Source organism: Mustela putorius, unplaced genomic scaffold (assembly GCF_011764305.1).
Source record: "Mustela putorius furo isolate JIRA1106 unplaced genomic scaffold, ASM1176430v1.1 tig00003859_pilon_pilon_pilon, whole genome shotgun sequence".
NCBI lineage: Eukaryota > Metazoa > Chordata > Mammalia > Carnivora > Mustelidae > Mustela > Mustela putorius.
This window is the reverse complement of record NW_025422011.1, coordinates 28,691,507-28,716,345: the sequence shown is the minus strand read 5'-3', so window position 1 is coordinate 28,716,345 and position 24,839 is coordinate 28,691,507. Positions and strand designations below refer to the sequence as shown.

At 42.8% G+C, this 24,839-nt stretch overlaps 1 protein-coding gene across 1 annotated transcript in view; it reads left to right on the top strand.

The window, feature by feature from the left end:
• SPON1 (spondin 1) overlaps positions 1–24,839 on the top strand; it is a 257,074-nt gene that overhangs the window by 104,185 nt on the left and 128,050 nt on the right. Inside the window, exons 4-5 of the mRNA XM_004752023.3 lie at positions 2,508–2,581; positions 7,733–7,855. Coding sequence (XP_004752080.1) covers positions 2,508–2,581; positions 7,733–7,855 — 197 coding nt within the window. The remainder of the gene's footprint in view (positions 1–2,507; positions 2,582–7,732; positions 7,856–24,839) is intronic.

Here is a 24,839-nt window from a genome sequence, read left to right as displayed (position 1 = left end):
CAGAGATCACAAGTAGGCAGAGAGGCAGGCAGAGAGAGAGAGAGGGAAGCAGGCTCCCTGCGGAGCAGAGAGCCCGACGCGGGGCTCAATCCCAGGACCCCGAGATCATGACCCGAGCCAAAGGCAGCGGCTCAACCCACTGAGCCACCCAGGCGCCCCCGGGAGAAAGAGAATTTTAAGCGAGCTTCACGCCCATCATAGAGCCTGATCTCACACCCCTGAGATCATGACCTGAGCCACAATTAAGAGGTGGATACTTAATAGACTAAGCCACGAAGGCACCCCCCAAGGGCTCTTTTTATTTTTTTCCTAAGATTTTATGTATTTATTTGAAAAAGAGAGAGCACAAGCCAGGGAAATGATCAGAGGGAGAAGGAGAAGCAGACTCTCTGCTGAGCAGAGACTCGGATGTGGGGCTCTATTCCGAAACCCTGGGATCAGGACCTGAGCTGAAGGCAGACGCTTAACTGACTTATCCACCTGGGTACCCCCCAGGTTCTCTCTGTAAAGGAGCAAATCTGATTATCTCACATCTTCGGATGCATTTATTAAAGAGGTCTTATCATCTCCCTGCAGATTCAGGGAGAGTTAGACCTGCGCACCTCCCCCACTCTTCTCACACCCCCTTCCTGACGTAACCATGGGTCAGTTCTGCAGTGAGCCATGACCCTCCCACCCCGAAGATCTTTAAAGGAGGTCCTGTCCTTTGTTTCTCCCTCCTACTTGCCCTAGTAAGTACCTTTTCTTTCCAGTTGGAGCCTTCTTGTCTGGGGGGAGTCTTCCCTGCCTTGGTCAGGACCCCCTGTGTTATACTCTCCCACACCCTGGGAGAGTACTTAATCACAGTCATGTTATATGATTAGCTGTGGATTTAGCTGTTTGGTGCTTTCTGCCCAGTATGCTGTTGATTTTGAGAATGGGAAGCGGCCCCATCTGACTGGTACATAATGGTGTCCCTGGCCAGTGTGTGGCCACCAATCAGGCCTCCAACAGCTATTGGTTGAAAATATACCAATAAATACAACAAGAAGACAAATGGGGGAGGAGACCACTTTGGTAGGTAAGAGGGTGAAGCCTTTAGTTGAACCGAGAATGCCAAGCCTGGGCTACTTCCCACAAGTCCCCCTCCTCACCTTCCGCAGGGGTCCCTGAGGCACTTCCTGGTGGGCTACACTCAGGAAGTGGTAGATAATGGGATGCTCTGACTAACAAAAGGCTTTGTAATTTGGCTTTGGGATGAGTGTTCTCAAGAGGGTTTTCTTGGCCTGAGGAAACTTTCTGCTTATGGTCAACAGAATGGATCCATGATCAAAGTAGCTTTGCGGAAACAAGAAGCATATTTCATTCATTTATTTCAACATCTCATCTCTCTTGGGTAAGAAGAGACTATAAAAGACATCTGTAGGGTAGTCTGAATTTTATTCTTTTGTGCAAGACTGGGTTTAGAGTAGATGTTTCTTTGGAAAGTAATCTTGGCCTAGGCCCACACCATCAAAAAAGCCACATCTATATTCTGTAGAGCCGTGCATGGGCCCCTGACTGGGTCTGCTGTCATGTGACACCGGGCGGATCATGTGACCCCAATCCTCCTTTAGTGTGCTTAGCTGTAATGGAGCCAAGTGATCCCTTTCTCTGTGAAATAGGGCCCATCAAAGTAAAAATTACCTTTTGATTGAGTGACGTTGCTGAAGATAATCAATAGGAAGGGCTCAAAATCCACTGGTACTGTTTCATTGTTAAGTGTTGTAGACTTCACATGCAGGAACGCTGGGTTTCAGGGTTCAACGTCTGCAAAGCCAGCTGAAAATACACAGCAGAGTGGGTCAAAGGAGAAGGAGACTGTCTGTGCAGTCCGAGATGAAGGAGAAAATATGTGCTGGCCAGAAGTAATTTTCAACCTCCAAATATTCTTTCCAGATTCTAAGATCCTGTGTTTGACATGTTTAAGAGAGAGATACAACAGCTGAAATTGTCTTTGTTCAGAATGTAGGAGACAGTTTCGTCTAGACTTTCAGGAAAGATAGAGAATGACATTTTCAGAACAAATCAAAATAGATTTTTAAATTCTCTTTTTCCCCTTCCGGAATAGGACTTGACATGCTTTTCTGATTTGAATTTGGTGGGTCTATAAATGGTTTCAGTCATTTGATACGAAACTAGAATAAAATGAGCCATTGAGAAAAGTTACTGAAAATGTCATATTACTTCCCTTTCTTACCTTAACAATACTATTAGCCCCACCACCAGCAGCACAACAACTAATATTTATTGAGTGGTTTCTAAGTACGTGCTATGCTCTTGACATACTTTTTTAAAAATTTAATTCTCAGAGCAATCTCACAAGCTATGCATTATTATGAATGCCAGCTTTCCAATGACCAAACTGAGGCACAGAGTGGGGGGGGTGACTTGCCCGAAGCCACACAGCCATAGGTGGCCAGGCCAGGATCCGACGTCCCTTGAACCTGCTCTCCTCACCACAACACTCGTGTCTTCTTTCCCAACAGGGCCAGCATTGTACAGAAACGCATCATTTATTTCCAAGATGAGGGCTCTCTGACCAAGAAGCTTTGTGAACAAGGTAAGGACTGCAGGTGGGGGAGGGGCCAGAGAAACAGAAGGGGCTTCATTCTGCCAGACCATGCAACGGCAGGACTTACGTGACGGACTTTCTGAACTTCTCCAGGTTCTACTTCCTCCCGTAGTGCTGATTTTTAATCTGGCTGTGCAGTGGATAATTGGATCCACTGTAAGCTCTTAATTACTCAGCTTGATTCCCTGGGGAGGAGATAATGTACCTTACATTGGTGTCGTCTTCTTATTTTTGTGAAACAGTGATGATTCTAGAGAGGTTCCTTGGAATAATTCACAGGACTTAATTAAGAAATGCACAATTGTGTACCTTTAAGATGTCTGTAGTGGTTTTCCAGAATAATCGCCGGCAGAACTTGTGTGGCAGCTGGGCAACATGGGGGGATTTTACCCAAGAAAGACGGGTGGGAGGTGGGACTGCCAAGGGGTCACTGACCTTATGAATTTTCCATGTTCAAGGACATGGCCCTTAGATTTGCAAGCTTATTGAAGCCCTCTCCTTGGGCTGAAGGCATTCTAACAAAACTCATGGAGATCAAGTAGACTGGCAGGTCAAAGAAGAGGCTGGGATTCAGATCCAGCCTGGGTTTGAATCCTCCCTCTGCCCTTCCCAGTGATGTGACTTAATATATATATAAAATAGTACAGCACCTCCTTGGCACATAGTAAATATGTGTGTGTGTGTGTGTTAGCTATTGTTATCTGTACCCGAAAGCTTGTTTATTAATCGATCATAAAAAATTCAGACCTTAAACATCTGAATGTGTTTACAAGTCATTAGAGAACTAAATAAAAATAGAAAATGTTCTACAATTATATATCTTAACTGTCTAATTTCTATTCATTTTTGCAGAATTTTTATTTGCATTTAGAGCAGTTAGCAATTTGAGAGAAATAATCTTCTCCAATTCTAGAAAATCATAAGCTACTAAGAAAAAGAAAGGTTTATAAAGGTCTTCTGGGAAAAATAATAATAATAATAGCTAATATTTTTCGCAGGCTGCTGTATGCCAGGCACTATTCTAAGCACTTCACGTGCCTTGCTCATGTGCTTTGCACAGCAGCTCTATAGGGTGAAGACTGTTAGATCATCCCTATTTTATAGACAAGGCGTCTGTAAAACAGAAAGTTTTAAAAGCTCACTTAGCATCATACAGCTAGTGGTCAGGGACAGGGTTTGGACCTAGGAGCCAGCACTCTTAACCACTGCCTTCCTCTCAAAGAGACTACATTTCAAGACATTGTGCCAAAGCATATCTCCCTCTGGATGAGTGAGAGCAGAAACGAGGTCCAATGTGGAAGATGACTTGGAAAACAAGAGAAGAGCAGAGGGAGAGAATGAGATGCCCTCCATTAAGGTTGTCCCTGTCAGAAAGGCCAGAGAGCTAGAATCTGGGCGCCAGGTCCCTGGTCAGCTTCTAGGTGGACATGACCACACATGGCTTTGGGGGGTTTTCCTTTTTGTCGTTAAATGCCTACAAGTTCACGCAGCCTTTTTGCAAGTACTGAACATCTTGACTGATGAGGCTCTTTGTTCCCGAAGTATGGTCCACTTCCTGCCCTCTCCCCATGAGATGACGTCCAGTTCCCTTGAGTTGGAGTCAGAGAGCTCTGGGTCACAGGTTTATATAAACCGCCTCTAGGTCTACACTCACAGATGACTAAGCACAGCCCCTGCAGTCTGGTTTTGTTAGATTGTCATGCAGAGGACAGTCTTGTTTCCCAGATTTGAGGATTCTTAGGAAACACCTGGTCATCCCCACCTATGGAGAGTAATCATTAACTAAAGTGCATTTCCCGGAGCCTCAGCCCTGATGTTATGTGAAGCCACACAAATATGCAAATTATGCAGATGCCCTGTCACGCGAGTCTTTATGGGTTATCCTTTCTGAAGCGGAGATCCTATCAAAATGACTAAACATGGCTATATAGAAAAAGACCATTTTCCAACAGCAACTTTGTGGACCCAAAAAAGGTCCTACAGGCCCTGAGTTGAAGGATCTTAATGTGAAGTTGTAGATCGTCCCTGGAGAGAGCAGACCCATGAGGACATCCCACAATTAGCAAAGCAGATCGTATTAAGAAAGTCTTTAATTTGTAAGCAGAGAGCAAAGGGATTTCTCTTAAATGTGTATACCTACTTAATTATCTCTAGCTCTTTCATTAAGTTCTTTATGTTCTCTGCTTCCTTGGCGAGTTAAATCTATCAAGGAAGGGGAGAAAGAAACCAGAATCCAGTATTTTTCCTTAGTTGAAGCTGGGCATCCATAGGGGGAAAAGTAACAACTGCAAACACAAAAGGCAATGGCAATCATTATTTTTTAAAAGAAACATAAAACATTAAGTTATTCACAATTAGGGATGGGGAGACATAAAATATTCAAAAAGGTGACCTATAATAAACACACGCACTCCCATGCTTACTTTAATACCACGTCACGAATGATGAAGAGAGAAAGACAGAGGGAACTCAGGGAAGGGAGGAAAATGTCGGAGAGAGAGATAAGGAGAAAATGAAGACTAAGGGGAGATCTGAAAAAGGAAGAAGCTGGTGGATAGAGTGTAGAAATGAGAGAAGGGGCAGCTGGGGAGATCAGCATGGCCAGAAGTCCCCCATTGTTGGGCAGACCCTGCTGCGGTTAGCAGAAGAGGGGTGATAAGATTTTACTTATTTATTTGTCAGAGGAGGGAGAGAGAGTGCGAGTGCACGCAAGCAGGGGAAGCAGCAGGCAGGGGGAGCAGCAGGCAGAGGGAGCAGCAGGCAGAGGGAGAAGCAGGCAGAGGGAGAAGCAGGCAGGGGAGGCAGCAGGCAGGGGGAGCAGCAGGCAGAGGGAGAAGCAGGCAGGGGGAGCAGCAGGCAGAGGGAGAAGCAGGCAGGGGAGGCAGCAGGCAGGGGGAGCAGCAGGCAGAGGGAGAAGCAGGCAGGGGGAGCAGCAGGCAGAGGGAGCAGCTGGCAGGAGGAGCAGCAGGCAGAAGGAGAAGCAGTCAGGGGAAGCAGCAGGCAGGGGGAGCAGCAGGCAGAGGGAGCAGCAGGCAGAGGGAGAAGCAGACTCCCCAGAGAGAAGGAGCCCAATTCGGGACTCGATCTCAAGACCTCAGGATCATGGCCTGAGCTGAAGGCAGACGCTTTGCTGATTGAGCCACCCAGGTGCCCCAGAAAATCTGGTTCCTTTTCAATAGGCTTTTCCCCATAGGGAACCGTATGTCTGTTTTTAGTTTCAAACTGGGGCCTTATTTTTTAAATGGAAGCTGATTTTCCTTTGGAATTCCACAAGATTTATTGTAAGTGTATTCCCTGAACTTCTGAATATATCTTTAAACTTACTACCCATAGCTGAAAAGATATTTTCGGAAAAGATTGAGAAGGTAAAGCCACCGATTTGCCTTATTTTGGTTTTTTTGAGAGATTGCTCCCTCATCACGTAGCTCCAAGAAGCTACAGTTGAAAGCCCAGTACATATCTCTTAGCTTGGAATCCCTTTTCCAAAGCTAATTTAGTTCTTTTGAAACACAGTTGGTCATAATAGCAATAATGGAAGAGGAAAAGGAAAAAATCCTTAAGAGTTCCTAATTTACACTGCCTTTCCTGAAATACATTCAACAGGGCTTGTCCCTATCAAAGTAGCTGACGCAGGAGTGGTACCTGGATTTTGTGTGTGTTAAGCAACAGAGAGCCTATCCCCAAGCACAGACAATGTGCAGGCTTCTTCCAAGTGTACAAAAGAAAGAGCCAGACTAGGATTTCTATTTTGGGTGCTTTCAGACCTCTTCTTTGGTGCCGCCATTTAGAAATCCTGGAGCTCTAAAGGGAGGTCATTTTTTTTAAATGCACCAGCCTTCACTTGAAAAAGCACAAAGAGAAACACACACCCCAAAATTACTCTCATTGGTGTTTATATAGAACGCCATCCAGTTCTGCCCATTAACACCTACTAACCCCATGACCTTGCACTGGTTACCTAATTGCCTCAGTGTACTAACCTGCAACATGGAATTAACTAAAGTACTTACCTCCTGGGGTTGCTGGGATTAAATGAGACAGTACCTGGAAAGAGAGCAGCACCTACAAGGACTCTATACAATGCAGTTATTATTACCTATTTCATGCTTTTATCTCCATCCTGGAGCACGGGATTTTCTTCTATCCATCACTGATTTTGCTTGTTCAAACCAACGGAACCCAGTGAATTCCACAAGGAAGACTTGTAAAATGCTCTCCCTGACACTTGAAAAGATTTTTATACTGTCACTGGTCTTTATATAATAGTTAAGAATAAATGTCCAACTTGTTAAAAAAAAAAAAAAAAAAAAGAACCTTTATGTTAATACCACTGGAGGAACCAAAGAAAAAGCGGCCGAAACACGTTGCATCTGTAAGCCATTGTTTTGGTCTTACAGGAAGCAGAACAGACTGAAAGCAACAAAGCACATTTAGGGATGTGGGTTGACAATCAGAAATAACTGAATATATTCATGTAATCTCTCTTTCCCCACTTATCAGCTATCCACAGATAAAAATGGGGGCAGAGAGGGAATCTTGAGTTTTTCCTGACCGCTCCTGTACTCAGAAGTAAACCTGAACTTACCAACATAGCCCTAAACCCCCACCCCTCCCAAGTCTCTGAAAGCTTGATAAGAAAGGATGTGACTATAGATGCATTTTTTATAATAATGTTCTGCAGTCCTTTATGTCTGTCTACTTGTTCTCACTGCTCCTCAGCAAAGCTGCCTCTTCTGGTCCTGGCAATTTGGCCCCAGAGGACATTTCTTAGAGAAAACACACACATGCATATTCCTCTTAAAATCTAGTAGAAAAATCCTATTGTGGAAAAAAAGGATAACTGAGTCAATTTTATCCCTGGTTTCCAAACTATTCAGCCTTATTGGTCCCATGGGTCTCCTCACATTGGTAGAGCAAAAGTTCTGAGTCTTTTTTATTGGCAGAATATAATTACCATACTTAGAGGTATATAAAAATCCTTTACAGCCCAAGTACTGACCTGGTTCTGGGTGTTGTTAATCAGTGGAAACCGCACCTCATCTTCTTTTCTCAAGCATTGAAGACAGGACAGGACCAAGAGAGTGCTGCCTTATGAGTGACCCACATTGGTTTCCTAACTTAGTGATTTCCCTGTTTCAGATTCCATGTTTGACGGGGTAACTGATAAACCCATCTTAGACTGCTGTGCCTGTGGAACTGCCAAGTACAGACTCACATTTTATGGGAATTGGTCCGAGAAGACGCACCCAAAGGATTACCCTCGTGAGTAGAATAGCCACTTCATGGATTGGGGGAAGGTGCGCGGTGAAGTTCTGTCTGGTTGTAGGGTACACCAGCCGAAGTAGGTTGGGTCTGTTTGCTTTTAACAGCTGACTCACGAAATACTCGTTCCCAGGAAGTGAAAGTCATCAAGATAAGCAGATACAATACTGGTATGCTTTGAGCTTTTGTTAGGTAGCGTTGTTCTAATCTGTGATTTAAAAAAATACTCCTAAGGTCATGCTGCTTCTCTTCAGGTCAAGCATTTGGTAACCTTGGTCCCCCTAAGGAGGCCGTGTCTGTGAATCACACAGTAGATCTATCTGCTGGAAATAGGTGACAAGAGGGGGCTGCTCTTGACTCCACAGATCAAGGTCAACAAACATTCAACACCCTCAACCATAATGTTGGTAATCGATCTGTACACACTTTCCCTACAAATTCCAGATACCATCTTAGAATCCTTCAGGACACCATGCTCCAGATAGCCGATACCAATCCATGGGAGTTGTTAGGAAGCCCCAAACTTCCTAATTTTGAGTAGATCCTTAATCAGGACCCTAGAAATTCCCTTTTATCATACCATAGTCTCAAAAAATGCCTAGCATATGCCAGGCACCATGCTAAGCTCTAGTGATATAATAGTGAGCAAAAAAAGACGCAACCCACATTCTCATACAACTCAGAGATTCATGGGGAGACAGGCATTTATCAAATATTCATACACAAAAATGTGAAAATTCTAACAATGAGTAGTGGACCTACTGTGTGCCGAGCATTTTTACATGTTATGTCATTTAATCCTCAAAATGTGGATGAGCTCACTGAATATCAGAGAGATGTCATGATTTGCCCCTAGTCAGACATGAGTAGTGAATCCAAGATTTGAAAAGGGATTTGTCTGGTTCCTTGTCCTGCCTTTCGGTTGGCTACCTTTAAGACCCAGTAATGCTCATACTCTCTAACTGTGGGTGGTGGGATGTTGGTGTGTGGCACTGAACATGATTTTTCTGTTCATTTTCTCTTTTATTCTTGTTCATTTCACTTTGGAGTTGCCACAGCTGGGAAAGACGAGCAGAATTAGGAGGAGATTAAAAGACGGATTTGGGTCAGCCCCCCAAAAAAGGGGGAGCAAAGGGTATGTGGTTGGGACTTATGAAGACCTGGTCCAGACCGGAGCCTCCACGGTTCCCAGGCAGCCCACCCAGCGGGGACTTGGCAGATCAAGAGCTCTATTGTTTAATTTTACCCACATTGTAATCAAGACTTGGGATCTTAGAAGCATCTTACTAGTTCATTCTTCTCATTCTGGGATTCAGTTTGATTTGCTTCAGCTGGTGTGGGAGACCTGCATGAACAAAGCTGGACTCTTTGCCCTGGGGTTGGGGTACACTTGGCACAAGGATGATGGAAAAAAAAAATGTCCTCCAGTGCCTCCAGTCCACTAACCCAAAGGAAATAAAATGTTAGGGGCCCATTACTCATCTTCCATAATCCTAAGGAGCTTCTTGTGCTGTTCTGTTCTGACACTGTTATTCCCCAGAATTTGAAAAAAAAAAAAAATCACTGTTTCTGGGTCTGTGAGTCAAATCAAGTACAAATCTGTACAGAATTTCTGTGGAATTGTTGGGAGTTTCTTAATAAAGCAGACGTGAGCTCTAGATCCCCCCAGGATTGTTCCATTGTCAGATGTCAGTGTGTCTTAATTTTGGGTTGGAAAAATTTGGTCACTATGTACAAAGGAGTGTTTATCACATTGAACTGTAATTATTTCTTAAGGAATCTATCTTCTTCATCAGGCAGAGGAGTCCTCCAGGACAAAAGCCGTAACACACTCATCTTTTATTCTCAATGCCTTGGAAGTGCCTGATGCCTTTCCAAGTATTATATACTGATTGTTGAACCAGAGTAGCAGTCACTGAGACCTAGGAGGCAGATTTCTAGCTCCCGTCGAGTCACCATGGCCAATACTGCTGAGCGATTATAGGCCAGACCCTCCTTAGAGGGAAAGGTGCTCAGGACTGGAGTCAAATGGAAGGGCACAGAGAAGGTCTAATAAGGACTGTGAAAATTCAATGCTGCTGGAAGTGATTTCTACAAATCTTAAGTAATAGATGACTTTCCCTTTGGTGCTCCAGGCATGATCTTGTCTCGATAACCAACCCTTGCCATGAAGCCCTGTTAAGCCATGATGCTTCCCAACCATGGTGCAAATCGATAAATGTCATGTCCCGCTCCCCTTTATTATTACTCATCCCAAATACCACTTTGTCCTCAAGGATCTCAGGGGAGCAACTCTCAAGCTTTATAATTTCAAGATGTTTTTTGCATACTGAAAAATTATTGAGAATTCAAACATCCTTTTGCTTATATGGGTTGTACCTATCCAAATTCAATGTGTCAAAAATTGCAGATGTTTTAAAATACTACTTATTAATTCATTTAAAAAGTAGCATATAATGAATTAGCAATGATAAACTCATTACATATTAACATATTTTATGAAAATGACTATATTGTCTAAAACAAAAGAAATTTAGTGAAGGACCCTCGTAGTTTTACATTTTTACAAATCTCTTTAATATCTGACTTAATTAGAAGACATCTAGATTCTTATATTTGCCTCTGCATTCAATCTGTTGTGGTATGTTTTTTTGGTTGAAGTGTAAAGAAATTCTATCTCAGATATGTAATTGGAAAAGGAAGAATATTTTAATAACTTCTTCATTAATTACAGATAATCTTCTTTGATACTATACCAAAACCCTACAAAGGGTAGTTTCTTTTTTTTTTTTTTTTTTTTTTAAGATTTTATTTATTTGAGAGGGAGAGAGAGAGAGAGCAGAGGGCACAAGCAGGCAGAGGGAGAGGGAGAAGTGGACTCCCCACAGGGCAGGGAGCTGATTTGGAGCTCCATCCCAGGACCCTGGGATCAAGACCTGAACTGAAGGGAGATGTTTAACCCACTGAGCCACCCAAGCATCCCTACAAAGGGTAGTTTCTTAAAGGATAATTACAGTGTAGAACATGAAACCATATTAGTGAACTTGTACTCTGTTACATTAAAATGCATTGCTTTACTTTGCACTTGGAATGAATCTTTTACAAATAAATGATTTTGTGACATCATACATTGGTCATTTGGAAAACACTGGTTTACCAAGTTACACAGGTGTTTCAAATATAGAGACATTTCATTATACAATATCAAAAATCACATTCATTAATATCACTTCTAATCTCATTAGAAATGTGTTTAAGAGGGGCACCTGAGTGGCTCAGTGGGTTAAGCCTCTGCCTTCGGCTCAGGTCATGACTTCAGGGTCCTGGGATCGAGCCCTGCATTGAGCCCCTCATCAGGCTCTCTGCTCAGCAGGGAGCCCGCTTTCCCCTCTCTCTCTGCTTGCCTCTCTGCCTACTTGTGATCTGTCAAATAAATAAATAAAATCTTAAAAAAAAAAAAAAAAGAAATGTGTTTAAGTATTGGAAAGCTACCAGATTCATAATGACAGATATAAGTTTTCCAAAATTCTTTTCTTTTTAGGATTTTATTTATTTATTTGACAAGAGACAGCCAGAGAGGGAGCACAGATATGGGGGAGTGGGAGGGGGGAAGCAGGCTTCCTGCCATCTTTTCTACTGGACCATGTTATTTAAAAATTACTGGTTATTAAATCTAATCACATAAAAGACCACCACTCGGGGCGCCTGGGTGGCTCAGTGGTTTGGGCTGCTGCCTTCGGCTCGGGTCATGATCTCAGGGTCCTGGGATCGAGCCCCGCATCGGGCTCCCTGCTCCGCAGGAAGCCTGCTTCCCTCTCTCTCTCTCTCTCTGCCTGCCTCTCTGCCTACTTGTGATCTCTGTCTGTCAAATAAAAAAAAAAAATTAAAAAAAATAAAAAAAGACCACCACTCTGAGTCTCGGCAACAGCTCTTGTTTCTTCATATGTTCATCCACACGCACAGTTGCACATTTGGAAACACTGCATCCTACTTTGCATCCTCCCCACTGAGCAGGGAGCCCCATATAGGATCCCAGGACCCGGGGATCACGACTCGAACTGAAAGCAGACGCTTAATGACAGAGCCACCCAGGCGCTGCAAGTTTTCCAAAATTCTAAGTTTTGCTTGAAAGTTTGAATTTTCTCCTTGGCAACACATCCTGTCCGTTGTTTTCCTTGAAATGACAGGCTCACTTCATTTTTGAGAAAATGTCTACCACATTCTCCAGTCTGAATAGCCATAATTTGTCTGTCATTGGTTCTTTCAAGTAAAAATGATATTTATGAAAATAAAAGTGTCCAGTCCAGCTTGCAAGAGCATTTACTCAAGACCAGCATTGCATCCCAGTATATAGGGAAGTGTTTCATGGATGTTCCCCAGTTAGTCACACAGAATGGGAGAAAACCATGTACTCAGATGTACAGAGACTAATAGATAACATTAATAATTTTTATTGTTTCATCAAAAACATTCCAAAGTGAATCTGACTCTTTACATTGTTCACAGCCATTCCTGGCAGTGACTGTGGATGCCGTTCGAGGCCACTGCTTGGATGGGCACTAAGTGACAGTGGTTCACACGGTACCACTTTGACACCACCAGGGTGAATGCCAACATGTGGCAAATGTCTTGGTATCATTGTGAAAATAGTTTTCTCCTCACAGACTCCTGCAAGGGCCTCAGGGTCCCCAGAGGTCTGTAAACCACACTTGGAGGATCTCTGCCGTGACGCAGGATAGCAGCCTAAGGTGTCTGTCCTTCCGTTCTCCTTGGGTGACTTGCCCTGGAGAATTTGCATTGGGCTCTTCAAGAAGATCTGGCAACACACTTATTCTTCAGTTCTCGCTTGTGGGGGCCACACTGCTATCCACGATGGTTGGGTCCAAATACTATTTCTGGAGTTCCCTTTCTTAGAGAACAGGGGACTCTGCATCCACCACAGCCCCCTCCCTGGAAGAGGCTAGGTGTGGCGAAATCAGGAAGGCCAGGGGAAGGCCCAGACTGACATCCCCTCTCCATTGTAATGCCATAAACCTCTGCTGGCCATCTGGAAATCGTGAAATCCTTTTAAAACACCCTCAACTGGGTTGTTTCTAGAAATCCGTTTTGAGGCTGGATCATGCAAGTTCTACCTCCTAATTTTATAAGTGAAAAAAAATGTGAAACACAAAGGACTCAGATCACATAACCAGAGAGTTTCAGAAACAAAATCAAAGCTCAACTCTCTTGATTCTCTTTTGCCTTCTTCTGGGGGCTGTCACAAGGCGGTCTTCTCTCCTCTGCAGTGAAATTAAATGTCTTCTACACAAAGCATCTTTTCAGCATCTGCTGTACCAATGTGGACTCAGCCGATACTAAATTCCAAACAGCTTTGCCCCACTGTACAAAGACCTCCTCTACAGATCCTAACTTAGAAGTCAGAAAGGGAAGGTCTGGATTCACTGAGCCTGAACAGACTTCCAGAGCCCTGGAATGTTAGAAGTGCCAGCAAGCTCCCCCAGTGTCTGTCCTCAGCAGTCTTTAGTACCCAGCAGTGGTCCAAAAACAGGCGTTTTTTATAGGAACATGGCGACCACGCAGGGTCAGCTCAGGGACGTCCCAGGGTTTGCACACATGCTCTGTCTTTGCCAGGGGACTGGGACTTGCCTAACAGATGCTGAGTCACTTTGCTCACTTACTCTGAACATGCCTTCTAGATTTGTTTGCTCTTTTTTTTTTTTTTTAAGGTTTTAAGGCTTTATTTATTCATTAGAGAGAGAGAGAGCATGAGCGGGGGTGGGGGTGGGCATAGGGAGAGGGAGAAACAGACTCCCTGCTGAGCAGGGAACCCCACGCGGGACTCGATCTCAGGACCTGGAGATCATGACCTGAGCCGAAGGCAGATGCTTAATCATCTGCGGCACCCAGGCGTCCCAAGCTCCTAGGTTTTTTGACGGATGCCTCCACCCTATAGAGACTCTGTAATGTACCTTGACGAAGTAAATTGCACAATGCTCCCCATTTTTGATATGGTTATCAGTTTTAATGCTGTTTAACAAATACATATTGGCGAAAGGAACTTTTTCTGGAAGCCAATTATTTTTGTTTCATTTGAGGACACATCGCCTAAAATATAAACATGGCCACTGGGAAAAACACCCTACAGTATCAAAGCTTTTACAGTGAAACTTGGCCATCTTTTCCACTGGGCCATGTTATTTAAAAATTACTAGTTATTAAATCTAATCACATAAAAGACCCCCACTCTGACTCTCGGCAACAGCTCTCATTTCTTCCTATTTTCATCCACATACACAGTTGCACATTTGGAAACATTGCATCCTACTTTGTGCATTTGGTTTTGTTTCCGTAGTCGTAATTTGTTATACCAGCTTGCTCTAAACCACTTATCTAACTGTTCTTTTATTGCACATCAAGGTGATGTCAGGCCTTTTGCTAACATGGAAAGCACTACAACAAAAAAGCTTTTTTAAAAAAAGATTATTTATTTGAGAGAGAGAAAGAGAGGAAGGGGAAAGGAGGAAGAGACTCCTCCAGCAGATTCCCTGCTGAGCGTGGAGCCCCACACAGGGCTTGATCCCATAACCCTGAGATCATGACCTGAGCCAAAATCAAGAGTTGGCCACTTACTGACTGAGCCACCCAGGCAGCCCAAAAAAAACAAAACAAAAAAACAAACAAAAAAACTGCAGTGAAGTATTCTTCTTCCCTTTGTTCTTCCTTTAAATCATTTCCTTGAAATAATTTCCTAAGAGCCAGACAGCCCGATCAAAAAATGTGTGCTTTTTTACGGGCTCTTACGACATTTTGCCAGATTATTCTCCAAAATATTTCTATCCATTCACCATGTTACCAATAATGAATAAATAGATCTCTTTCCCCCAGCCTTCTCAGCATTTAACTTAACGTTTTCTGTTTGGGTTTTGGCAATTAATGGTTATAAAAAATTAATCTCATTATTTTAAATTGGCATTGGTTTAATGACTTACACATTTGAATCTTTCCTCGAGTTTATTGCATTTGCCTTTAAAACCCCTACGGCACTGACAAGCATCAAGCCTGCTTTTGCTCAGTATCTCCTCAGGGATCAGCTCATTGTCTGATACTTTGAAAGCCTCTAATGAATGAATGAATGAGATGCAGTTACAAAATGAGCAAGAAAGAGGGTGGAGAGAGATGAGTGAAGCCGCTGAAGAGATTGGGGCAGGAGAGAGAGGACCTGATAGGGCTGCTAAGTGGGGAGCAGATTGGATGGTTCTGGCAATAATTGGGAAGGTCGGTGAGGAGGCCATTACAGTGATGGCGCTAGCTCGGACTAAGGCGGTGGGTGTGTGATGGAGTGGATGGATGGACTGGAGATAACTTTCAGAGGTAGCTTCTGTCACGCATTAGATGCTGAGGAGTGACAGAGAAAAGCATCAGAGCCGACAAGCACTCTTGCTTCTTAAAATATTCCTCGATATTATTGTCTCTCTGTTTTTGCAAGTGATCATGAAATCATTTTATCAAATTCTGTAAAGGATCCTGTCAGAATTTTAAATGGGATTGCACTAAATCCCTCAATTACTTTTGGAAGAACTGTTAACTAAATTAATAGTATTGAGCTTGCTGGGTTTCTTCCCATTTATGGTAAGATAAACGTGTGGGTTTCCGCAGCCCACCACCTAGAACGGTGATGAGTCACAGGTGGACCATAGGCCTTTTCTCCCCATCTAACTTCAGAAACAAAATGAAACATTCGGCAAACAATAATCCCACTCCTTCCCACCTTCACAGGGAAATCCCTCTCCAAGTTGAGTAATTGTGCCTAGCAGCGCCCCCCAGTGGTGCCACCTCCAGGCTGCGTATGAATAGAGCTGTGATTGGGAATTCAGAGTTTGGTCCAGAGAGTGTGCCTCAGCATCCACAGTGTCAGTGTCCGAAAGAGCAAAAGAGAAAGGATTAAAGAGCTTCTTTCCCCTTTTTCCCCTCTCTTCTCTCCATCCCTCTGGGAAGCCTTGCGGCAACAACTCACTGTGTTATGCACCGGCAGTGGGGAAGGAAAGTCTGTTCACCTGGTCTTCCCCTTAAACATGCCAGGCTGAATGCAAGCATGAATTGCTGATCTTTCCTCCAATCTCATAAAGATAGCACTAGAAGAATAAAAAATAAACTCACAAAGACAAGAAAAAAGGAAAGAAGGCCCCGCCCTTTCAGAGAGATTGCCAGCAGTATCTGGGGAGCTGGAGAGGTAGGAGCTCTGAGCAGAGCAAAGAATGCAGAATCCTCCATAGGTAAGAGCCAAGCCCGCCGTTTGCACCGACCCCGGGAATAGGCTCAGGACCCAGGTATTCAGCACAGAGGATGAGAAAAGCCTCCCGTCCGGAAATTTTAGAATAATGAGGATAGGGACAACCCAAAAAGCATCCAGAGAAACAGACAACAAAGACTCAGACCTCTTCAGAACCACACCAAAGCCACCACACTGTGGTGCAGTGTCAAATTTCAAACTCGTGGTTATAAATTCTGGGGGGCTGGGGGGACCCTTTTTGCTCAGCCTGGAGACCAGGCTAAGACAGAGCAGCTCTGGTGTTGTCTTCATGTGCTGCCTGGGTTTCTTCATAGATCGCTTTATCACTGAAGTTTCTTTCTTTTGTTTTGGTGAGAGAGTATGTAATAGAATGGTTCTGCTTTTTTGTGTGTTTACAGAATTTGTTTTGGTTTTTTCATGACCTCATATATGTTTAGCCTTTTCTCTCATTCCACACAGGTGTTGAGGGATGTGTTACTTACTTCACAGCACACAAGCATTCTTGGTCCATTCAGTGCCCTTTTGGCTTTATTTGCTTTTCGTAATATTCCATGTTCCCCACATTGGACGACTGTCATATTCAAATCATTCCGCCATCTTGTTTTATGTTTGCTGATTTTAATTTCTTTTTGTTTCTTCCTCTTTGTTTTTTTTTTTTAAACCACTTCTTTTCTTTCCGTTGCCTGCATTAAGTTTTCTTCTGCTGGTTTAGGCAATATTTGATCTATGTTGTTGTTCTTGTGGTGGTTGCCTCTAATTTAAAACACATACTTGGGTTGATTTATCTGTATTGATTTCATAAACATTTCAATATTTGTCTTCCTCTGAACAAAACAAGAATGTTAGTGTATTCTCAAATTCCTTTGTTGTCTACCGCCCCTCGACCCAAATACACGTTCATGTTGGTTGTTTTCGAAGTGAGTCTTTGATCTCCTGTGTATTTGAGTGTCTCTGGTAGCTCCATGGGTCTGTGTTTCTGAAGTTCCCCAGGGTTGAACTCAGAGGAGCGAGGCGTAGGTGCTACCAAGATTGTTTGTTTACAGTGTTCAATCCATTTAATTCTTGGCAGTATCTATACTTATTACTGTATGATGGTAAGTTTAATTGTGTTTATTCAGGCTCTATTACTTGATCATTTCTTCTTGATTTTTCATGTTCTGATATGGGGTATTAACACCTTGATCTAAAACTGTGTACTTCTCATTTCTTTTTGATGTTTAACAGATTGTTTTCCATTTGTCACTATGTCTTTGGAACCTATAGCTTCAAAGCATTATATCCTCATGATTAACTCTGACTTTCAACATCGCATAATTAACATAATTAGCTGGCTTTAATAACTTTTGCCTTAAATACTGTCGTGTCTGAAACCTCACCTGCTTTTTCTTCCCTTTAATTAATTTCCCTTTTCAGTGTTTTTTTAAATTTATTTTTTTTTTATTGTTAGGCTCTCTATGCCTTTTAAAGATTTTCCAGTAAATTATTGCATTCATCCCATTGGAAGGACTTGTGGGGTTTTGTTTTGTTTTGTTTCTTTTTTGGTTTCAATTTTTTTTTTTTAAAGATTTTATTTAGTTATTTGACAGGCAGAGATCACAAGTAGGCAGAGAGAGGAGAGGAAGCAGGCTCCCCGCGGAGCAGAGAGCCCGATGCGGGGCTCGATCCCGGAACACTGGGATCACAACCTGAGCCGAAGGCAGAGGCTTAACCCACAGAGCCACCCAGGCGCCCCATTTGGTTTCAATTTTTTTATTTGTTCTGTTTTGTTTCTCGACATGATTATGTAGACTTACACTTATTTTAAGCTCAGTCCTAGACAGTTTATGTTCTGCCAGTCCACTTATTTATCTCTATTATTATTGTTAATTTGTTTTCTTATTTCTAGATTTTCTTTGGTATTACATAGGCAACAAGCACGTATCTGGCTTTGGTTTTGCTTATTTTTATTTCATTTGGCAGAAATCTTAAATCAACTAGCTGTCAATTTAAAACGTACAACAAGAATATTACTTCTACATTATCAATAGACCCCTGTCTTATCAGGATATCATCTTTTAATTCACTCTTGTGAGAAACCTTTGCTGGCTTTTTGTTTTTCTCAACTTTCTTTCTTCTGTTCTCCACTTACCCCTCAGTTCATTTCTTTTTATCCATTTTAACAATTCTTCTCATTCCCAACTCCCATCAGTGCTTCTCTGTTATGGTACTTACCTCTTCAATAAAGATATATTGATTCAGAGGGGTTTTTTTTTTTACTATTTTTAACAGCATCATTTTTTTATCAGGTCTTTTAAGATCAGATTTCTTTTTGAAATAAACTTGGAATCCAACACTTGCCCATTAGTGGGTGATTGAACTTCTTAAGCCTGAAATTCTGTGTGAGTCTTGCATTTGGCTAACAACTCAACTGGGTAAAAGCCCAAATTATACAGTTTTTTACTCTGACTATGGTTTACCCATGGCTTTCCATTTTAGTGGGAAAATAAACCTAGTCCTTATTCACTTATGGCTTATAGTCCTTTGCATGAAATCTATAACCTAGCTCTGTATACAGTGCTTTCTTCTTCTCCTGCGGCTAAAATATTTGATGATGCCCGCTATTCTAAAAGAGATCTTTAATAGGGCTTTATGTATACCTTCAGCTATTTTATTAGTGTTGACATTATTCTTCAAGGTCATCTGTTGTTGTTTTTTTTTTTCTAATCTTTGATTTGTTGTTGTTTATTGTTTGTGCAGTCATTCCCCAGATCTATTCAGAGCATCTCCTATGTGTCGGCGGCATGTCAGTTCATTCCTGTTTATTCTCTTTGTTTCCTCAGGAACTGTGTGCTCTGCATTGTTTCCCCTGGTTCATTTCTCTTTCTCTGGTTAGTTTCCTGTAGCATCCCGTCCGTCCCTGGACCCGTGTTATCATTGTTGGCGCCTGCCCACTCCTTCCTCCCATAATGAGCTCTCCTGAAATAGGTATATTTAAAAAATAGATTCCAGCGCTTCTCTAACTTCTGTTCTTGTTCTCGTTTTGTTCCATGGTTTACTGCTTCCCTCCCTCACCCCCATCCTTTACCCAGCTTTTTTTTTTTTAAGATTTTATTTATTAGAGAGAGAGAGATCACAAGTAGACAGAGAGGCAGACAGAGAGAGAAGGAAGCAGGCTCCCTGACGAACAGTGACCCCGATGTAGGGCTCGATCCCAGGACCCTGGGATCATGACCTGAGCTGAAGGCAGACGCTTAATGACTGAGCCACCCAGGCACCCCTGTACCCAGCTTCATAATTCAGAGTTCTTCTCTTATACTGCCAAACATTTATAATAGTTCAAAATCATTTTTCCCCCTTTTACTCATCTTTTTTTTCCTCGAGTGATGATTATGATTGCTATTCCCAAAACCTTTGTGGCAGACTATTTTATTGGCATTTAAATGGGACTTGAAATGGGAAGGTTCTGGCCTCTCGGGCTGCCTCCCTCCTCAAGGTCCGCAAACTATTTCTCGAGCATACCCTTTCTTAAATAAGAGACGCCCTTTTTGGACTGACCATTTAGTATAAATTATAAGGTATTACTCCCCTTGTATCTGTCAAGGTACAGCCTCATTACTGCCAATAGGGGTAAATTAATTTATTGATGACTTATCATCTCCGGTCGGCAACTCAGAGAGCACGTGGCTCCTGCCTCTCATTCATGTAGCTTCAAGGGCCACCTGTTTGGAACTGATTTGAGGAGAAAGAAAGGTTGGATTCATTGGCAAGTCATGGATCAGTTATTATGTAAGTTCTAATGCCACCAGTTCCCCTGGCAAAATGGATGTGATTAACATTTAAGTATGACACCAGCCCATGCATTTTTCATGCAGTATTTCCTTCAGACTTGTTTGCCAGTACCTGTGCGGGGACTCCAAGAAACGCCTACTTTAATCATAAAGACTTGATTTTCCCTTTGCATGAAAATACCCGGAATATACAAAGCCCATTAAACCCGAGCATTGAGTATGGTTACCCAGGAATTTGCACACAAAACTTGGCTGTAGCGAATGGCATTTATGTACTTAAGTTTTCCAAACAGCAAGTTGAAAAACCTACCCTCAAGAATTGTTTATGCTGAGAAAGGGAAGACTATTGATAATCACGAGTGGAGTTTCTGCAAAGGTCTGTGCCAGGCACTACAGTGCTGGCAACCGTCCCTCCCAATTTGCAAGAACTCTCCTGTTTGGGGCTGGAAGTGAAGCATGAGGACAAAGAAATACTTGCAGCTTTTGCCCAGCCTCAGTTAAATTTCAGAGCAAAGAACAAACACGAAACAGGACAAAGGATATAGGAAATCACAGCACAAGCAGCCCTGCCTTATTTTTAGTAAAAAGGATTAGTAAGGGCCGCCCTGCAGCAAAGCGGATTGCTAGGGATCAGGGAGTAGGATGGTTGTAATCTCTTTACTAGACCGCTGAGTTGATTGATTAAATTAAAAGTTATGAGTCAAATGCTCCCCCAGAACATCTTGGAACCTTTCAATCTCTACGTATTCATGTGATCCTAATGACCTTCGGTTGGAAGGGAGAAGTGTGTGCTACCTGTAGGGAACCCGTGAAGAAAGCCTTGCGAGCAAGCTAACCCTTTTCACAACCGCCAGCAAGAGTTTAATTAAACTCTCTAACCTAATCAGCTTGGTTCAATTTAAGAGCAACGTGTGCCGTGCTTTCCTTGCACATGGAGTGTCCCAGGGTCCTGCAGCTCGAGTGGAAGAACAATGAAAAGCAGAAGGCTTTCTCTCCACATCTGGCTCCTTGAAATGGGGCTAAGAGGCTTTCTGGAGGCTTTTGCTGACTGGGTAGTGTTTACAGATGTGAGTGGCTTTCTGTCATTGAATGCAAATTGTGTTTGCTTTGTGGTGCCCACCCTGGGAAAAGCAAGAAGAAGAAGAGGAATACTGTTCCTTTATCCGCCCACCCACATTGACATTCAGGGCACAGTCTTTTTAGGTTTATTGGGTCCCTAAGCAACCTTTGAAGAGAGCTGTCCATCTGTCTGGCTGTTCCTCCTGCAGCAGACATGGATTCATTTGGCTTTGCTTTTCAAGTCTCTGGTTCCATCTTGGGTCCATTGACTGGATTTTTAGGTAAACATTTCTTGCCTGCAGACCTAAGTGTTTCCCCAGCTCCTAGGCTAATTCTGCCTCCCTCTTAAACTTTGATCTGTATTCTGAAGGCAAGCTCATCAGAAAAGATGTGAAGGCTAAAAGCCAGAAAAATAAGCTAAAGCAGGAGGTGGGAGAGAGCTGTTTCTTGCTGGAATAGTGAAGCTTAGCCCCAAATATAAGAACGATGTGAGAGCTGAAAGCACATTTCTGTGGTGAGAGAAACCCTGAGCAAGGTTTCTCTTGCCACAAAGATTGGCCAGTGGTGAGTGCTGTCCTAAAAAGCCGTGTATGCAACGTAGAGTCTGAACCATTGTGGACCTGGAAATCAGATCCCACTTGAAGTTCCTGCATCTGACACTCACTTACGTAGCCTTATGAAAGTTGCTTAACCTCTCTGTGCCTACGTTTGCTCGTTTGTAAAGCAGGGAGAATCAGAGCACCTACCCCATGAAACTATTTTGAAATGGGCCAGGGCTCAAATCTAAGCTCCTCTCTTCACTAGCTGTAGGACCTTGGAAGAGATACGAGCTGACCTTTTGGGCTCTGATTTTATGTAGTAAAGCCAAAATCTACATCACTGGATTATTAATATTCTTACAACTCTTAAAACAGGCTTGGTGTATAGTGGAAGCTCACAAAGTGTTAGCCATTGTCAATTTTAAATAAGATAACTCTTAAGTGTTTTTTTTTTTTTTGCTATTGTTGTTTTTTGTTGCTGTTTTGTGTTTTTTTGTGGGGGTTTTTTGTTTTGTTTTGTTTTGTTTTGCTGTTTGACAGAACCAGATACACAGCAAGTTCTGTGTTAACTGTGGCTATAATGTGCTTATTTCTAACCTGTCATTATTCCCACCCACATTCTCAACCTTTACATAAGGATTTATTGGCTCTGATCTCATGTTGAAATCTTGGACAAATCCTCTCATCTGACTGGCTTCCATCACTGGGTGAGAATTTTCCTGAAGTTTCCACCTGGCTCCTAAATTTCCTCCACGTCCCAGGGGAGACAGGGCTGAGTTCCAGGTACATTTTATCGGCCCTAACCTTATGAATACCGAATACGAAGAAGATGAATAGCCCCAAATTTAAAATGCAAAGATAGCTTTAAAAAGATCTCCTGCGGTAGACAGAGTTTGCATCTGTGACAGTTGTCCCCACTCAGAAAGGAATTTAATAATAAATACAACGTACATTTCACAATCAGCCAGGCAAACACATGGAACTAGTCAGCTCATCTTTTTTTTTTTTTTTTATTTTTTTTTTATTTTTTTTTTAAAGATTTTATTTATTTATTTGAGAGAGAGACAGTGAGAGAGAGCATGAGCGAGGAGAAGGTCAGAGGGAGAAGCAGACTCCCCATGCAGCTGGGAGCCCGATGCGGGACTCGATCCCGGGACTCCGGGATCATGACCTGAGCCGAAGGCAGTCGTCCAACCAACTGAGCCACCCAGGCGTCCCTAGTCAGCTCATCTTGATTACAAGTTAGTATTTACTGACTTGTATTTTTGTAAATAAGCTAAGGGAAGTAAACAGACTTTGAGATTTATGTGTTCTGTGATTTCTGTTGATGAAGATTGGTTTTACTTGGTTTCTCTCCCCTCTCCCCACCTCCCCCTATAAGCACATAAAAAATTCTTAGGTGGGATTTGCCTCTAAGTATCCAGGGACCTGAACAGCGCCCAACTAGAGAACAAAGCTAGAGCAAAGCTAGAATAAGATAAGGAGACCAACTTAGCTGTTGAGCACAAAGGCTTCTGGGGTCTGCACCATCCCCTGTCATGAAGTCAAGGAAATGTCACATCGGATGGAATCTAGACCCTTTCTAAAAATCTACCTTAGTTAAGTGCATCCCACTTCCTTTAATCCAGGAGACCTGGAAAAGTCTCTTACCTCCTCAATGTGGTGGCAGGCAATTATAATTAGCATCTTTATGGTACTATGTATATCAGAGAGAACATTGGACAAACTTTCTATCTGATCCTTTTCCTCACCGTATCTCTCCTCTTTGCCTTTTCCCCACCTTCTACAATGGTTTTATGCTCAATCCTTGGAGGAGATGGTTGGGACCATCACCGCATCTCCAGTTTCAACACAGCATCTGATCTAGAATTAGTGCTCAATACATGTGATTCCATGGGCTTACTGCAAAAATCTTCTTCATTAAAAAAATATATTTAACTACTTAAGACAATTCTAGGAAGGGAGAATATATATGTTTTAAAAATCTTAATAAGTTTACTCAGATCATATGCGCAGAACTCTACTGAAGCTAACAGCATTTATGTGCTTACAGTTTTCCAAACAATGAGTTGAAAATATACCCTGAAGAATTGTTTATGCCAAATAAGGCTGAGTATTCATGGTCATGACTGAAATGGCTGTGTGTTTTCTGCCAGCCACTGCATTCCTGCCAAACATCCTCCCAATTTGCAAGGATTCTTGGGTTTCACGATGGAAATAAAGCAGTAAAGTGCCTCATCAACCCAACTGACATGGGTCTTATTCTTCATTAGTACGTACTTCGGCTACCCTGAGCAGAGCAGCCTCCTAACTCTTGGAAATGTTTATTTAGGTTGACAAAGTGACATGGATTTTCAACGGAAGAGCATGGAAACAAGTTAACAGAATTGTGATGTCGATTTGGGTTGTGAACACACAACACTTGGAAAGTAGCTCTTGCTGCTTCCATGCCAGAGGCACCAACTGAGAGGTTGTCGGTCAGAGACTTCCATCAGCCAAAGCAAGAAACCAGTTCCCCATCCTGGGAGCCAATGCACCAAACCTTGCAGGGGGTTGGGGGAGGGGACGGGGAGGACAAAACCCAGAAACTGGCAGACCAAAGTCTTAGATTTGCTAATCAAAGCTACTAGGGGGCATATGCTTGAAGAATAACTCACAACAACCAACAATGGAGCACTTATAGGCAAAAACACTCCTTGAAAGTGAGCCTGCTGAAGACCCTCAGCCCTGTTTTCAGATTCAGCGCAGCCCCCCAGCATTCTGGCAGTAGGGATTCTCCTCATTTGGAAGAATTTTGCAGGAGTTAAGCTATCCATCATTGACCCAATTCTAACAAATCCGTGACATGTAATAGCAGAGTGTGGTCTCTGGAACCAGACTAAATCCTGCCTCCACCACTTACTGTCCGTGAGATGTTAGGCACGCCCCTTCATTAACCTCTCTGTACCTCACTTTTCTTATCCATAAAGTGGGAATGATGATAATACTACCTTCACAGGACTCTTGTGAGGATGTTAGAAGAGCCTGGCATCTATGAAGTGTTCTATAATTGTAAGCTACTATTAGAATTCATTCTGTGGGATCCACCTCTTTCCTTGAACTCCAGTTCTCATAATTGGATCTCAATCTTTACAGCATTCATTGATGCCATAGATATTTAGGAACTGCCTACCATCTGGCTGACCTTGTCCTTAAGGTTGCGTTGTTCCCTGGTGAGACCCATGTAGGAGCCCTCTTTGCCCCACCAAGGATGAGGTCCTTCCCTTGCTCCTGGAATTCTGCCTCTTAGAGCAGCCAGACTGGCCTGATTGATGCCCAGTGTCCCTGGT